The 19000-nt window shown below is 37.4% G+C and overlaps 1 protein-coding gene across 7 annotated transcripts in view; it reads right to left on the bottom strand.

The window, feature by feature from the left end:
- Positions 1-15803, bottom strand: part of USP47 (ubiquitin specific peptidase 47) — a 111917-nt gene extending 96114 nt beyond the window's left edge. For 2 of the 7 annotated variants that reach the window (XM_082683023.1, XM_082683024.1), the window contains exon 1: positions 14848-15803. In XM_082683023.1, the coding sequence (XP_082539149.1) occupies positions 14848-14886 (39 nt within the window). In that variant the 5' untranslated portion in view covers positions 14887-15803. Of the gene's footprint in view, positions 1-1889; positions 2001-14847 lie in introns of all 7 variants that reach the window. The other 5 variants (XM_082683022.1, XM_082683021.1, XM_082683020.1 and 2 more) reach the window with 5 other exon arrangements.
- Between the last annotated feature and the right edge of the window lie 3197 nt (positions 15804-19000).

Here is a 19000-nt window from a genome sequence, read left to right as displayed (position 1 = left end):
CTACTTGTGACCTCTGTCTATCAAATAAATAAATAAAATCTTAAAAAAAATGCAAATTAAAATCACAAAAATCACTATACACTTACTAGAATGCTAGAAAAAAAAAAAAAAGAAAGAAAGAAAGAAAAAAAGCAAAAACTAAACAAAAACCCCTGACATTACCAAGTACCAAAAAGGAGGATGCAGAGCAACTAAGATGCTCATACACTGCTCATCAGAATGCATTTCATTTCAGAGAAGTTTGGCAGTTTCTTACAAAGTTAAAGATGCATTTACCGCCCAAAAAACAAGTATGCAAGTACTTGCAGCAGCTTTATTCAGAATCCTCAAAAACTGGAAATAAATATCCATTAGCTGGTGAATGGAGAAATAATCGCTGCACTCAGCACTAAGAAGGAAGACTACTGATACACGAAACAACATGAATGACTCTCATAGTTTTATACTAGAGGAAAGAAGCCAGACTCAAAATGCTACATACTATATGAATTATATGATGTTCTACAAAGGCAAAATATGAGGACAGAAAACAGATCAGTGGTTGCAGAGCCCTGAGTGTGAGGTGGACAGCGGAAGCGCGAAGGGGGGGTAGGGCACTGTTTACAAGGGGCCTCAACTGTAATAATAAGTTTGTCAAAATTCACAAAGCTGTATACCATATAAGGGCAAACTTTATTACATAATTATACCTTGGTAAACCTGACTTAAAAAAAAAAAAGTTTCATTCAAGCTCTTCTACTAGCTGAGACCTTGAGTAACTTCCTGAGCTTTTACGGCCTTTACGCTTTTCTGATCCAAAAATAAAGTGGAGGAGGGTGGTAGTGAAGGGACTGTAATACCTAACTACTATATCCCTTCCAGTATTAAATCATACTACTGAATTGTAGAAACATTTTCTGTGTCTGTTTCTTTCTGTGCCTGGATGTGTGCCATGTTAATAGTAAATAATGTAAATTATTATAGTAAATAATGTAAATATTAAAAGACATGTGAATATAAAATGTCAAAATTAAAGCAATAATATTTCTCAAATGTCCTTTAATAAGAGACTTCATTGTTAGGTATCTAATTTTTCACCAATTGCCTTCCGTTACCACAAAGTACTATAAATAAACATAATGTAATAAATGATACAACTTGCTATAAATTTAAAATTAAGGGCAATAAAATGAAAGCACGTAAGCACATAAAATGGTAGCCATTTTATATCAATAAAAATGGATATAAATGTATATAAACTCATAGTTTATTTATATTGAGTAGAGCAATACGTATCTTTTAGGAAGCGAGTTCCACAAAATTTGACTTTTTAATGCAACCTAGAACTGGGGTTATAATCAAGAGCTCCTCGGGGCTAAATATTAAAGTCTTAATTTTATTTGGAACATTAGAGATTTCCTCAAGAAGATTTCATTAATCCCCTAACTAAAAATATTCCTTGTGGTGTTCTCAGTTGTGTGGCTGCCACCATAAGAGTCCCCAGGAGAGTCATCATTCTCCAGTACCAGTGCTACCTCTACCCTGCTGAGCTTTAGCAGAAAGAAAGGGGGTGAATACTGGAGTTCTACATCCTACTTACTCCATACTAGTTCTCCCTTACCAAGACTAATGCCTGCAAACAAATCAGTGGTAAAGCACTTAGGAAACTATCAACTACAAAAGTCACTCACAAAATGTCCTTATGTGAAGAAACCATATCATTATAAGCCTTGTACAGTCAGTGAAAATCAGAAGTTCTGAACTTCCCACTTGCTAATTTCCCTTCTAGCATTAAATGTGAGAATCTGCTCAGGACTTCAAAACATATCTACACTCCCAGGAGTACAGCTCCTGGCACTTTTCTGGACGCAAATGAGGCCTACCTGCTTAGCATATCTGAAGACACCTACCTGTGTGTTATCCGTATAAAAATGTAACAAGTATGCCAAAAGAGATTCTGCCAGCATGACTCACATGTGGGAAATGCACTTACAATGCATTATGATGGGAAACATTTCATTCTTAAAAAAAAAAAAAAAAGTACCTAATTAAATTATTGCAAATGGGGGAAAAAAAAAACAGGTAAAAGAATAAGGTATTATTAGCAAGCTCCCCCTTCCCCATTTTCATTTGTGTATAGATTTTTAATATTAAAGTAGGGACATAAAACATTCATGCAAGTAAAATATGTTTCAGTGAAGAAGTTTCAGGAATTAGATTTATAAATATTATCACAAACTTGTTAACTTTTTCTGGGAAAAAGTTGATTTCAAGCCCCCTAATGCTTGCACAGTAAAAAATCTAAACTCCTCACAGGCATACAAAGCCTTCAGCACTTATAAGACACAATCTTCCAGAACCATCTTCTACTACTCAACCCCAAACAATCTATCCATCTATACTAAACTTTTGTCAATTCCTAAAATGCATTACAAACCTCTGTGTTTTTTTTTTTTTAAGATTTTATTTATTTGTTTGAAAGACAGAGATCACAAATAGGCAGAGAGGCAGGCAGAGAGAGAGAGGAGAAAGCAGGCTCCCTGCTGAGCAGAGAGCCCGATGGCGATGGCGATGGCGGGGCTCAATCCCAGGACCCTGGGATCATGACCTGAGCCGAAGGCAGAGGCTTTAACCCACTGAGCCACCCAGGCGCCCCAACCTCTGTGTTTTAAATGCTACTCCTTCTAACTAAATTAACTAGACTAGCATCTAGAACTAGAACTAGTTCGGGTATCTTATTTATCTTTGAACCTGATTCTAGCAGCTACTAACTCAATGTTTAACTGAATAATGAATTCTACTGAATCAGAAACTATAGAAACCTACACTAAGAAAAATTAAAGGACGTTTATGATAAAAATGAAAATAGCTAAGTATGATTTGAAACAGGAAAATATCATTTGTATAGTCAAACTACAATAATTTGGTTTTACTACAAAACTTCACATAAAGTCATGAATGAGATCCATGGTCTTCCTAAAGCTAAACCTAATAATCTCAGCAAAGGTATGAGATTCACTATATACAGAAAAGTTTAAATTCTAGACTTCTTCTTAATTATGTTACTTAATAGCCCTTAATTTTTCTTTACTCGAAAGCCACTATATTTGTTGAATACAAGCATGTTATGCTTGCTAGGCTAATATTTGAAAGACTCTGCAAGTCTCATATGAGTCAACTAACGCAGCATCATATCTAGAGCACAATCAATGTACAACTGACAGGAACAGTCTCTTTCATCCCTGTCGACTGGCTCTACTCTAGAGTTAAAAGTCAGAATTATCACATACATAAAGTTCTTTCAGAAACAAACTATTCTTAACATGGATCCTGCTTTAAAATAGCATCTCACACTGAATCTTATAAAGCAGTAATCTGTTAATCTTATAAGGCATCTTGACAATTATCTATACATATAAACCAATTTTTCTCAGAACCTCATTAGACTCAAAAACTTATTTTTAACATTTGTACTCTAACATGTTCTAGTTTTCAATTAAAGCAGTAAAAATAGCAGTATGTTTATATCAGCAATATTTGAGGATATAAAAGAACCTGTCAAATCCAACAATCATTTAGGATTTGTGCAAACACAGATATTTAGCTAACAGGTCATAATTAGAACTGTAACTGTAATGACTAGTATATTCAATAACTAAATATGACTTCATTTTCATTTAATCAATATTTACTGAACAATACATAGCACATTGCGCTGGTCCCTAGAAAGAATATAAGATGAAAGTAATAACATAATGGAGGGGTATGCTGACATTTATAGAGTGCTTATTATGTGCAAGAAACCTTACATGTATTAACTCACTTCTTGTTCCCAAGCCTAGTATGTAGTTACTAGTATCCTCATTTAAATATGGTATCAAGAAATTAAGTAACTTGCCCAAGGTCACAAAGCTACTATTTGAACCCAGGCACTGGGGTTGTCATGTCCTGCCTTTGAAGATTTTCCAGTCTAATAAAGGTAATAATGTAGTAACATGTAACTTATAAGGGGGTATAATTTTTCAAATGTCAAAAGATATAGTGCAATGGGTTTCAGGGTTAGGGAAATGTAATCAGGTTGAAAGAGAATCAGAAATGGTTACTTGTGGGAAGTAAGAAGAGCTAGATTTTGCTGGCTGGATAATATTTTAAGAGCATGTTTTTAAAAAAACATTAAAATTCGACACCCATTATCTCAGTAATTTTCATAAAAACAGTAATCTCTCGACAGTGGGTTATAGCAACAGTTTTATATAAATAAAAATGTTGATATCAATGCCTACTTTATATATACATGGTTCAGTTTAGTTCTATTAAACAAAAGAATAGATATAAATTATTATTGCTCTCAACCCTAGAGATAGAGTAAATGGATATACGTAATAAGGCAGAGAGGAGACCTCTGTTTACTTACCCTACACTTACATCCACACTATACCAACAGCAAATCATTCTCAAGAGAAATGAGTGCTCTTTAAGAATCTTGATTACGTCAGTTTTGCCAATCATTTGTCATCACTGCTAATCACAATAATTTTGCCCCAAAGGCTTTGTACAATGGAGAATGTTTGTACAAAAGTAGATTTTAAGCCAACAGTACCTGGACAGAACACTTTAAAATCTGTGTAATAAACCTCATAAAAGAATATGCCTCTGCATACCAGGACACCTAAACATGTTGCCTAAATTGAAGAAGATCCTTAAAGACAAATGAATCAATTTTAAAAGTAGATGTCTTCTGTAATCTTAACTGACAACAGATATTTAAATTTATATATTCAGTGATATATTTTTCCCAGTCCCCTATTTTCAATATAACCTTTTCTTTCCAAGTTGGGCTATCATGGTACTTTAGTACCCTGGAAATGTACTAACCCAGTCCCTTCAATTTCAGCAAAAAAAATTATAGTAACTTGATACTGAGAGGCAAAAACTTCAACTAATCAAAAAACTGGAAAATAAGAAAGAAGCAATCCTAAAGAAAGTACTTAAGAAAGCACTTAAATAATAGTTTTCATGCAAAATTAAAGTTCACCAATTTAAAACTCCCTAGAAAACAGATGATAAAAAAGTACTTAATATTCACTCAGGGCAAGGGCATAGAAGTGAAGCATGAAAGCATAGAGCACATCTGGGAACAGCAACTAATGTAGCCAAATGTGGCTAAAACAAAACTGGCCTGGGGCAGGAGACAAATACATTAAGTTAGGAATTTCTGGTTAAAGAGGATAGATTGAATACAAGCATTTTGCGCCGAAGCTTCTCAAGATAATTTCAAAACAAGAGTTAAGACATTTTTAAAGAGCATAAACCCATAAGGAACCAGAAACATGATTTCAAAGCTGAAAAGCAGATCAAATGGTAATGACTATTACATGTAAAGAAGCTAAATTCTCTATTAGTTTAGAAGAAAACCAAAGACACCTGGTTTATATCACATTTACAATTACACCAAAGGACTCCCATAAACTCCCTGGAGAAGTGGTTGCTTCTAGGGTTGGCGCAGAGAAAATACACCATGGGCTGAAGCATAATGTGGCACCAGAAAGTAAGTTCTCACAAAGCAAGGATGAACACACAGATGCCAACCAGAAAGTGCTCCCCTGGCCAAGATTGGAACAGCTTAAAAAGCAAAATAAATAATAATAGCATTGGATTATAATCCAAAGAATAAAGTAAATATCCAAAAGTCTATACTGATAAATTATTATGGGGAAATAAATGGAGAAGAAGGGATAACTCTTCCTCACCAAAGAAGTCCAATTAATAAATACAGAAATGAGGAAAATAGAAAACTACTCTTAGAATACACCAGTAATAAGACAAGACCCATAGATAGATGCTAAAATTGGTGGGCAGAAGTTTAAGCCTCAACAAGGTATCTGCACAGTCTCAAAGTATTTAGTAATTATTAAAGAGGAAAATAGTAACTTTATAGTGGAGAAAACCTAACAGCACCATACCCAAGTGATCAAGGTTAACATAACTAGCAGTACATCACATTCTCCCACACCTTCCAGATGGCATACTGAGAAGAACACATCACATCCGCAATATCCCTCTCTTAATTCCCAACCTCATGAGAGAGGTCATAAATCATGAGAAAATGTCAGACAAACCCAAATTGAGGGCCATTATACAAAATATCTGTTCAAAGTGTCAAGGTCATGAAAGAGAAGGAAAGGGTAAGGACTAACACAGATAAAAAGAACCTATGGAAATAAGACAACTAAATGCAGTGTAGGATCCTGAATTTGTATCTTTGAACAAAAAGGGCCATTTGTGGAAAAACTAGTAAAATATGGTTAATTGCTTACTCTTGACAAGTGTTTTATAGTTATATAAAATGTTAACATGAGGAGAAGCTCACTGAAGGGTATATGACAATTCTCTATTATTTCTGCAACTCTTCCAAAAAAATTTTAAAGTATAGTGGGGGGGGACCCTAAAATGCTCAGAAACTGTCAGTTTCAGACACCCTGGGAGTTAAGGGTAGAGTCCAACTAGGAGCACAGATTTGTTCAAGAAGCAGTTAGAACTCCCAGACCTCTCTTCTACTCCTTGACCCTTTCTGGCAAAAGGTTACATGACCTCTGAGAGTGTGAAACTGGATATCTCTGCACTAGAGGATGTTAGTCTCAAATGAATGTGAAGAATGCCATACTGAAAACTGGAGAACAAATGAAAATGTATTTGCATACTTAATGATGAAACCCAAATCCCTTTTTCCTACTCAGTCCCCAAGCTTGTTCTCTCTAGGCATAAGATCAGAAATCTTTTCTGGGAAATCAATCCAGCACAAGAGAAAAGAGGTGTCACTGGGAGTCTGCAAGGAAATTATTCAGCCATATCACTCTACAGGGAAAACCATAATCATCCACTTGTAGGGCTGCTAAGCTTTTTAAGGCACTTTTTTTTTTTTAAGATTTTTATTTATTTATTTGACAGACAGAGATCACAAGTAGACAGAGAGGCAGGCAGAGATAGAGGAGGAAGCAGGCTCCCTGCTGAGCAGAGAGCCCGATGCGGTGGGATCGCTTGACCTGAACTGAAGGCAGAGGCTTTAACCCACTGAGCCACCCAGGCGCCCAAGGCACTTCTTTTAAGTAAGAGTCGACTTCAAAGAATCACCAAGGCATCCAAGGAAAGCATCTCATATGAAAGACAAAGCCCAAGCAAATAAACACAAAAAGGAAATTTGGAGGAAAGGGGGAATGTGTAGAGAAAAAAACTACTACTAATTTCCTAAGAGAGATAAGACACTGTATCCACAAGACAGAAAAAGGATATTTAAAATTTTTTTCAGAAGAAAAAAAAGAGTGCTTGGAAATTATAAATATGATGGCAGAAATAAAACTGTAGTAGAAGAACTGGAAGATAAAAGTTGAGAAAATTTTTCCATAAAGCAAGAGGGAAAGGAATGGAAAATAGAAGAAAACAGGTAAGAAAATTAGAGAAACCAGTCCATAGGCCCAAAACCTAATCCATAGGAACTCAAGAGAGAGAAGAGAGAAAACTGAAGGAAGAAATGGGGCGGGGGGGGGGGGGGGGTATTTAAGGAAATTACCCAGAACTGATGAATTTCTGAATAAGACTACCCTGAACTTGACAGATATGGATTTTTAAAAAGACCTATACCAAAGCACATAATATAGGAATTTCAAAACTCTGGGAGAAAAGATTCTCAAAGCTTCTAGAAAGGGAAAAAAAAAGTTTCAAAATAGGAAAAGAATCTTCTAGGCATCTGATGTCTCAACAGCAACACTGAAATAAAGAAAACAATGGAACAATGTTAAAAAATATTCTGAGAGAAAATTATTTCTTACTAAGAATTCTCTGCCTAGCCAAATGATCTATAAAGCAAGAGGACAGAAATATTTTCAGACATGTGAGGTTTGGAAAAAAGTATATGCTGTCCAGAAAGCTATTGAAAGTGGTCCTCCAAAATGACAAAATGAGCAAAGAAGACACCAGATATGGAACTAAGAGCCCCAATACAATAGAGTCCTGAGCGGGGCTACTAAGATGATAGTAAAGGCAAATATAGACAACAGCTGCAATTCAAGAAAACTTAAATAAAAAATAAGTAGGTTTGAACAGAGTAAGAGGAGATTTATACACTTGAGAGAACTGGACTAAATCACAGCTTCTCAACAGTGTCCCTACTGACATTTTGGACTGCACAGTTCTTTCTTGTGGGAGTCTGTGCTGTGGATGTAGGATGATGTTTGGTAGCAGAGCCTGCTTCCACCACTAGGCATCAGTAGCACACTCCCTGCCTTCCCAACATTGCCAATGTCCACTGTGTTGCCCCCTGTTGGTAACCTCTTGCTAAATTAATAAGTACACAGAAAACTAAACAAAAGCAAGTTTTTTAAAAAAAACATTAACACAGGAAAAACAAAATATACAGCAAAGGAAAACAATTACAGTAACCTACAAGATTCAATTATGAATAGCTTATAGTCACATTGATACACACTCTGAGTACTGGTATAACCAAACTACTTACAATATGACAATACTGGGAAGACTGAGCAGAACTGAGAAATGTGTCTGGGTATGGCTTGGGATAGCGGTACACCTTAGCTTCTACTTGTAGTAAGTCAGTAGATAATGCCTTAAACTGAAAACTCAAGAAAGAACACTACAGACAGAACATTTTGAGATATGGAGATAAATATCAAAGAAATGAATTCAAAGTGATTGTGTCTAAAGAGCCCAAAACAAAAGGAAGAGGGAATTTGCAGAGGACTGTTTTGTCAATAGTCCTGCAGAACTATTCAACTCTTTTTAAACATGTACACATATAGCTTTGATAAAAATTAAACTTAAAATAAAACAACTGAAGCTAGATTATGAAGTACTTTCACTCGTTAAGGCCATACTGACTTAGAACTAAACAGCTCTACAACTTTGAGCAAGGTCCTCAACCTCTTCAAAGCCTTACCTTCTTCAACTATAAGATTATGAAGAATAGCAGCTGTCTTAAAGGGGTATGATAGGAACTAAAGATAACATATGCAAAAGGTTTACCACAGTATTTTGCACACAGTGCTTACAAATAGTACCTATTACTCAATTTGCAATCAGAAGTTATTAACTATAAACTTTAGAAAGTAAGTAAATCATAATCTCTCCTGTTTTAGAAAGTAACTGACAGTTGTAGAGAGGACAGATTCCTAAAGAGCCTAGAAATCAGAGACGTGAACTCATTTAAATATGAAAAAAAGGAAAATAGAGGAGTCAAAAAAATCTCGGAACTTAAATAAATAGATGCTGACAACACTAACTGAACAGAACATAGAAAGAATTGTGTTGAGAAGAGAATACGAAGAGAGAGAAGAGATATGAGCCTGATATTACCTACATGTAATCTATGGGTCCTAGCATACGACCAAATAGAGATATCAGGTATGCAGGTGGAAATCTGAATCTAGAAGAGAGGTCAGGGCTGGAGACAGAAATGGGTATATTATAATCAAAAGCTGAAGCCATGCAAGTGGATCAGATTACTCTGTGGCAAACTCAGAGCAAGAAGAGAGGGGAAAGATAAAAATCATGAGCATAAAAAACATTGTAACATGATACCAATAATTACCTCAAAAACTACAATTAGGTTATCTTTTTTTTTAAGTAATGTATATACCCATTGCTGAAATAAGTAAAGAAAATCTATATAGCCCAATGATCCAGATATCCAGGAATAACAATTGTTAATATTTTAGACTATTTCTTCTAATCTTTCAATGCCTATAACCCTAAACTGTCCATTTTTTCCCTGACAAATTTGGAATCCTATACAACTGCACTCAGCTTTTTTATTTTATTAAGTCAGTATTTCCAATGGTATCTTAAATACTAATGATTTTTAATTAAACACTGCAATTTAAGTAAACTACAGATGAGTGTCACTTGACATAACTGTCATATTTGCTTCTTACTGGTAAAGGAGAATCAACACCCAAATTTTTTTAAAAAGGCTAATTTTTAAAGAATGATCAAAAACAAGAAAGACCAATGTAGCACATTTCCTTAGTAATTTAATTAGGAAACATAAAATTAAAAGAATATTCATGATACAAACCATAATAAATCCTGATGGATTTTATTAAAAACCAGACAATAGAGATAAAAAACAATTTGCTTTAATATTTTGGGAGTTCTCAACATTAATGGTCTTTATATACTTGTGAGGTCACTGTGAAGCTCAAACGAGTTAATATACATGAAGCACATATAACAGTATCTGACATACAATAAGTGCTTAATAAATATTGGTTATTACTATCATCACCATTGTTTCATATAGAAACTGTTTATGGCATGGAAAAGGAGCAGAAAGAAACCTGAGATATGAAACTACTCTTTTGTTTTTTCTTCCACTTTTCCATTTTCTCTACATTTATATATTCTGTGGACATCACTTAAAGTACTATTTTAAAACAATTAGGTATGTACCTTATCCTGAATTATACTCTAAGATACTTGAGAGATGAATAAATTTTTGCTATTTCCTCAAAATGTTCCTTACATGGCACAGTACAGTAATATGCACAGTGAAGACTCAATAAATATTAGTATCAAAAATCCTTATAAAGAAAATAAAAACAAAGCAGTAAATAAAAATTTGGATGACAGTAAAAGCAAGAGACCTGAAAGCCAATATCAATACAATTCAAAGACAGAGTAGAATGAAATAGTGAGGTAAAAAGCTTTGTTATGAACCACAATGAATAGACCACACTCCCTTTGCTCTTCTCTGGGTATAGCAGTTTAGGAGGGATACTAAAAACTGGATTATGCCTAAAAGAGAGCAAGTGAGAAGTAAAGAACTAAGGATCCACAGACTGTAGAACAGAGGGGGCTGGCCCTCCTCCTCCCCTCTCCCATTTTCAGCAATAAAAAAAAGCTGTCCTATGAGAAATGATTTAAGATTTCTCTGTTGTCCAAGGCAATTATCAAAAGATGGCAGGTCAGAGGTCTAGACTTCTTTCAGCTCAAAAACTTAAAATAACAGATCTCTTGTAAGACAAAGATGTTATCAGAGATTAGCCATGAAGGTGTTCAAGCAAGAGTTGGAAAACAGCTTGCCAATGAACTGTGCTGCAGAAAACATCCAAGTAGGGGATAATTGGTTAGAATTCTAAGTTTCTTCACACCCTGTAACCGCATCAATAAATATTACTGAATATCTGCTCCAGAAAGGGTACTGTCCTAGACTTATAACGTATACAAAAACAGAAAATTGAGAGAAACACACAAACATCTCTGCTGCCAAGGAATTCATAACATTACATAAAATGTATATTACAGTTTGGGACCATAATATATGTCACCAAGCACTATTTATTAATAATTGCCAAATGAATTGCCAAATAAATCCTAGTCACATAAAAGGTCTTCAAAGAAGGAGAAATCCCTAAGGTTAAAATGGTCATAAAAAGATTTTTAGAATAAACAAGGTATAGGGTATTTATGGAAAAATGTATATGAAGGTTCTGAACAGAGAAGTAGAAAGCAGGGATAGTACAAAAAGAAGTGAAAAGCAAGTGAGAGAGAACCCCATTTGGCTGCATTAAAAATGTGTTTCATGGGAGAAAAGATAAGCTGAAAAGGAAGGTTGGGGCCAGAATCAACTGTACTAGGCCTTGAATACAAACTAAGTAGTTTCAAATTTATCCTGTATACAGCATGGGTAGCAACTACTCAACTCTGCTATAGCCACAGACAATAGTAAATAAACGGGCATGGCTGTGTTCCAATAAAACCTTTGTTATAAATACCGAAATTTGAATTTCATATATATTTTCATGTGTCATGGAATATTATTCTACTTATCTTTTATAATTTGGAAATGTAAAAGACATTCTTAACTCATAGGCCATACAAAAACAGGCTATGATACCTGTAGTACACAAAGCAGCCCTCTTTGGAGTCCTCTAAGATGTATCTGTCCTTGAGCTTCAGGGACCAAAATAATATATTATTCATTCAACAACTACACACATGCATGAATGCACACACCTAAGCAAGATCTAAATCTAGCAGGGGTCAGGGTTCCCTATACAAAGGTCCTAAGCAAACAAAAAACAATAAAACCCTCTATATTGTTGATAATAAGCCATTAGAACAGAAGCAAATTTTTGTTTTAATTTTGCAATTTATTTTCACATAGTAAATGTACTTAGAGAGTTACAAACTGGTCTTACACACCCTCCAAGTTATATGAAGGTAACCATAAAATAGGGTATAATCAAGGAATAGTGAAGGGATATGAGTTCTAGCCCTTACACTGTCATTTACTCATTACGTGACCTTAAACAAGTCACTTTTTTAAAAAGATTTTATTTATTTATTTGACAGACAGATCACAAGTAGGCAGAGAGGGAGGCAGAGAGAAAGGGGGAAGCAGGCTCCCTGCCGAGCAAAGAGCCCAATGCATGGCTCCATCCCAGGACCCTGAGATCATGACCCAAGCTGAGGGCAAAGGCTTAACCCACTGGGCCACCCAAGAGCCCCCTAAACAAGTCACTTTCAATCCTCTGGCCCTAATTTCCTCATTTGTAAAGTGAAAGGGATTAAGTTACTAGATGATCACTATACTCTCCCTTAGCACTGTATGATTCAATTCCAACTTAAAAAGACAGGGTATGACAAAGAGAAAAGTGGTAATTAAGGACATAAAAAGGATACTGACTAAATAAGCAGGCAGATAAGAAAAACAGGTAGGAATAAGACCAAAAAAGTACAATATTACTAAACAACTAAATTAATAAAATAAAGAAAAATTCAGCAAGAGGAGTATGGTCATCAAAAAAGAAAGAACTAGGTAACAAGCTAAAAAAGGCAAAAACTTCAAGTAATAGTCTTAAGACTTGAGACCACTGTGCATGCTTCCAGGAATCATGAGACAAGCCAAGGAAAAAGAACAGCCTGAAGATCAATCTAGAGAAGGGGGGGGGGGGGGGGACATATGTTCCAAAAAATGTAAAAGAAAAAAAAAAGTTGTGATGTGCTTGAAGCCTCAGGTAAGGGAGTTAGTCTTAAAGGAGAGGCAATTAATCTTTAAAATCCAAAAGGTAAAAGCGGTATTACAGTACTGGTTTTTACACAACTGATATTTTTCTGCAAAGCTGCATATTTATATCATGGATTTTTTTAAGACATCAAATTATTAGGGAAATAAATCTGATGTTGCATTTTCTTTCTTTTTTTTTTTTTTAAAGATTTTATTTATTTAACAGACAGAGATCACAAGTAGGCAGAGAGGCAGACAGAGAGAGAGGAGGAAGCAGGTTCCCTGCTGAGCAGGGAGCCTGATGTGGGGCTCGATCCCAGGGCCCTGGGATCATGACCTGAGCCGAAGGCAGAGGCTTTAACCCACTGAGCCACCCAGGCGCCCCTGATGTTGCATTTTCTTAAAGCAGAGTTTCACCTAAACTGTATTTTTCTAACAATCAAAAAATTAAGAAAGGACTAACTTTACTTTTTGTAAGAATGAAAACCAATATGTAGCTTTAAAAGAAAATGCATGTTTATCTTTCTTACAGCACCTATCACTCTGTTCTTTCGTAAGAGTTACGTGTTTATGTAGTAAAATACCTCTCCTTTAAATGAAGCTCAACGAATATTACCAACACTCTCTTAGTAGCTTTGAAAGCTCCCACGGCAAGAACTCTAATTCATGTTTATCTGCCTTGCACAGAGTTGGTGATGTTCGATGAATAAATACTGACATACGATAGCCAGGTTTAAAAAAAAAAAAAAAACTGTCCTTGCAAAACAACTGCCATCTGATAATGTAGGAAAAATATTTTATCAGATACATAACTCCAGTATCACTTTTGCAGTGTCAGAGCTTGCTTAAGTAGCAATTTTGCTACAAACTATCTAAAAAAAAAAAAAAAAGAATGTTTAATGGATATCGCTTATAAACATCAAGATTCTACACAGCTCATTTCAACAGGACACTGCCTCTATTTAAGGTATATGAGAAAAAAAAAAATCCAAAGCATTAGCCTGATGATCAACTAGTTAAAAATACACATTTGGATACGCTGAAGATATTTATAAAGCCAACAGGGATACTATTAATATATTGAAATCCACTGGCCAGCGCTGGATTCTACCATTAATCTTCTACTACTATTCAAGAGAAGCCAAGAAAGTTAAGGCTTCTCATATCACTTGCTTTAAAGAATTCAAGCAGTCACCCAAACTAGCATACACAACCCAGCTACAAAAAGTAGTTCAGCTCTCCATATGGTAATGTTTAGCTATCTCTCACCTTTCCGTGAAAGTGAGCATTTACTTTTTCAACGATCTTCCACAGGCCCCATTTAGGCAAACCAACAGGATTACCAAGTAACAGGAGTTCAAAAAAGTCCTAACAGTTAACTCTGCCCTCCCTCAGATCTCAAGTTGGGTGTAGATTTCACAAGCCCTGAAAGCTACACACTGCCACTGTCAAAACCAGAAGCAGCACCGTCACCCTGTCGTACCCATCAACAACTGTTACAGAAATTTTTCTTTGAAATTATCTTGGCTCGACATGTTAAATAAGTACTTAAAAGGCCACCTTCTCCCCCAAAGCCGGACCTGATTCCTTCCAGTCCGCTCCTTTATCCGTCCGGCCCGACAAACCCGAGAGGGGCGGTCTCGGCTCCCCCTCCCCCGGCCCCTAGATCCAGTCGGGTCTCCCAACTGCTCGCCGCACCCACCGTACAGCCCCCACCACACACCTCCTCCTCCCCGCCACAGCCGGGCCCGCACACGAGCTGGGCCCGCAGCCGACCCCTCGCCCGGGCCTGCACCGCCTCGAGCGGACACAGGCCTCGGGCCTAGCCTCCTCCGCTGGCCCCTCACCTCTTTCGGGACCAGTTGGTTCTCCTCGCCGGGCACCATGGCTCAGACTCTGGCCGCTCCTCTCCGCCCTGCCGGGGGAGGGGGCAGGGTGGTGGCGGCTCTCTATCTCAGAAGAGAATGGCAGCGGCAGTCATCCTCTCCGCCGCCTGCGCTCCGGCAACTGCGGGAGGCCTCAGCCTGGGCCTCAGACACCAGCGCGCAGACACCGACCCACGGCTGCTCCGCCGCCGCCGCCGCCGCCGCCGCCGCCGCCGTCGCCTTCGTCGTCGGCCCCTCCCCCAGCCCGCTGCAATCAATGGAAAAATGGCGGCGGCCGCTCTCGCGAGAATTCGAGCCGTCGGGCTCCGAGCCCGGCGCTAGGCGCCCAAGGTGTCGAGGCAGCTGTCGCTCGCGTCTAATTACCTCAGCTCTTACTAAGCCCCGGGATGTACAAAATCGGTTGAGCGGCCATGCAAACAAACGCCTTTCACGGGAGGGATGCTGGACAGTCCATTTCCGGAGTCCCTCTGCCGGCAGGGAAGGACCAGGCCTCAGACCCCTCCATGGCTTCTTGGGCTCTTCGGACTCTCCCCAGCAGGGAAAGACTGGAGCCGAAAGCTCTGACCTTACCGCCAACCAGCACTGCCCTCCCTTCCCGTCAGAAGAGCGTCTTAACTCCATCTCCTCTTCGCAAAGCCCTCGCCTCTCCTGGGAGAGAAAGCGTCACGGGCGGTCTCCCGGCCTCCGGGCTCGGACGCGGCCCCAGCCAGAGGGAACTGCGTTTTCTTTTCACCCCCTCTGCCTGCACTCCTGACAGCCCCGCTCCAGGCACCCCAAAGCCATCTCCCGCGAGGGGAGGCGGCAGCCCTCGCTTCGGAGAAACGGTGTCGTTTCTTTCCCCCGCCACCCCCCCAAAACACACACACACACACACTCTCTCCCCCCCACCCCCATTAGAGCGGCACTCTCTTGTCCCCTTTATGGGAAATTCCTCCTCCATCAGGTTCCAGCCTGGGACTGAGATCGCTTCTGAGAGTAGGGCTGCAGTTTGAACTCTACCAAACTCCTTAAGAATGTTTCAGAGTACTTACATCTCTGACTGTAAGCATTGTGCTGTTTTAGATGAAACAAATAACGCAATAGTTATTTTTCCAAATCTCACTCATTAAACCCTCCCTTATGAAGACTCGGTGGGGTGTCCTTCCTGAAGACTTCCGTGGGTACACTGATTTCACATCATGCTGAGATAAAATAATCTTTCCATATCCCTAACACCCACAGTATCACCTACCTGTCCTGGTGCTCTCCAGACTTTTTCTGATTGCACGCCCCTAGTACCAAAAGAAAAAAACAAAAAGAAAACACAACTCTGTAAGTCTATATACTTATGTAAGTTGTATAGGCGTCTTGCTACTTGTGACGGAAAACATTTTTTTAAAATATAAAAAGGATAAGATAAAAAAATAAACATTTTAAAGTAACTGTAAGAGTTATTTTTTTATATTAATGGTATAAAGAATTGTTACTCTCACTAAAAATATTTAGTGAAAGAAATATGATTGACTAGGTTTCAATAGTTTTTAAAATCTTTAAAACTTTGCAAAGCAGTTACTAAATTGTCTGATTCAACATTCAGGTTATTTTTGTACCTCATTTTAATAGCTGTCATAAGCTAAAAAAGATAATTTACAAAGATATGTAGATCCTAATGGAAGAAGTACATCTTTGGCTGCTCTTACTAATGCAAGAATCCATTTTTATCTCTTCCATCCACCAACCATGAAAGGTTTTTATTGAAATTCAACTACTAACTTTCTATCTGCCCTGATGTCAGCCAGAAAATGTTGCATTTTTATATTTTTAACAAATGGGTTCAGAACTCTTTGGAATGCGTTGCTTGGAGGAGTTTTCAATAACTTGGGAAAATTCTGCCTTCAAATTTTATTGCGCATGTGTAAGTTTTTTTTTTTTTTTTTAGGGCACTGCTCTTGTCTTTATTTAAAATTTTGTTCATAGATTTTTGAATTAATTTTGAATCTTTAAAATATGGTATTAAGATATTCTTTATCTTGATTACTGAGTTTGGCTGCCCCCTTAAATTTAGCACCCAAGGTTAATGCCTCACTTACCTTACCATTGTCTCAGCCTTAGGTAGCACACAAACATCATTTTTGCATCAAAATCCCATAATAGAAATATTTCCAAATCTCTGATTTCAAAGTTTTGTCCCCAGTACTTAATAAGATGGTTCCTGTATAGCTCATGCAGGAAGTAGACTATCATCTCTTATCACCTCTTCACTTGTTTGCATTATTATCTCCAACTCATGTTTTCTTTCCAGAAATCTTTTAGCTATTTTCATTTTAGTAAGGGGTCCATTTAATGAAATAATAATGTAACTGGTAAATCTACTTAACCCAGAACACATAAACTGGAATAAATCACAATATAGTAAAGGGAAAGAAAATGAAGAAATCCCTGAATTATTCCCCACATTGCATAACTCACACTTTTCACTCATGAATAGTGAGATCCCATTGTCAATCTGTACATTAAATATTGGCAAGACTTGTTTTTTTTCTATTTTTAGATAAAAATAAATATTTTTTTAAGGTTCCAATATTTTTTTCCCATATTCCACCTTCTCTGATTGTATTCTTTGGAAGCCATTGGCATGGCTGTACCAAAGCCTCATAGGTTTGCTCTGCAATAAATATTTGTGGAATAAGTATATGAATCAATGAATTGATTAATAAATAAATGAGCAAATATTGATATAAGGCCACTCTTCCTAGTAAATTAAGTTACTAATATTACATGCATATGCATTTATTTTGTATATGGATTTTATGTCTTCAGCCCTAACTTCTCCTGTGGGTGCCAAACTTATATCTACCTTTGTGATGACTTGAAACATTTCAAACTTAATTTGATCCAAACATCATTTTTTATTTCCGAGCCTCCCCATCTTCCTTCCGGAACATATACTCTGCCAGTTCTCTCCCTCTCAATAAATTGCACCATCATCAATTCAGTTTATCCAGCTGAAAACTTGAGAATCTTCTTTTTTAAGATTTTATTTATTTCTTTGATACACAGAGAGAGCACAAGATGGGGAGTAGCAGGCAGAAGGAGAGGGAGAAGCAGGCTCCCCACAGAGCAGGGGGAGCCCGATGTGGGGCTTGATCCCAGGACCCCAGGATCATGACCTGAGCCAAAGGCAGTCATTTAACCAACTGAGCCACCCAGGTGCCCAAAATTTGAGAATCTTTACCTCACATTCAATCCATTACTAAGTGCTGTCCCTTTATCTTCTGAAACATATCCCAATCCAACCAGTTCTCTTTATATCCACTACTTTCCATTCCTACCTCAATCATCATCTTTTCTTGCCCAGACTACTGCTATTGTCTCCTAACAGGGCTCCTAGCTACTACTCTTACCCTCCCAAATTTCATACTCTGAAAAGCATCCAGAGTGAGCCTTTTAAAGTATATAAGATTATATATAGTTCTTAGTTAAAATCTTATCTTACTTAAAACCTTGCAAAGATTTTCTGTCCTACTCAGCATAACATCCATATTCCTTGCCATGGCCTACAAAGTCCAGTGCAAGCTACCCCCTGGCCACTTTGCTCATCTCATCTACCCCTCTTCCTCTGATACCAATGACCCAGTCACTCTGCCCTTATTGAAGCTTTTCAAATACATTGTTTATTCTGTGCTACAAAGCCTTTGCACTAGTTACCCTTTGCCTAAATGTTGTTCTCCCAAATCTCTGCTCTTATCTAGTTCTATCTTGTCATTTGGGCCTTTCAAATGTTTCCTCCTCCAAGAGGCCTTTCACAACCATTCAGTCTGGCTAGTTGTCCTTAATATACCCTCTGTGCCTGGAATAGTATCTAGTACATAGTAGGTGCTTAAGAAATTTTTGTTGAATTAGTAACCTTTTTTTAGGTGAGATTCACATTTTTAAAAATTGCCCGGACTGGTGTAGGTCAGAAGCTTGTTGCTTTTCCTTATACATTTTTTTGGATTATTTTTTTAATCCCTCCACTTTAAAATATTCATAATATAACCCCAGTCAAAACATGAAACAAACATCAGGAAAACTCAGGCGGGGGGAGACATTCTACCGGATACCTGGCTGGTATTTTTCAACATAAGCTCAAGAA

This window comes from Mustela nivalis (assembly GCF_964662115.1).
Source record: "Mustela nivalis genome assembly, chromosome: 9".
Taxonomy (NCBI): Eukaryota; Metazoa; Chordata; class Mammalia; order Carnivora; family Mustelidae; genus Mustela; species Mustela nivalis.
Note: the sequence above shows the minus strand (reverse complement) of the source record. Positions and strands in the feature narration are given on the sequence as shown.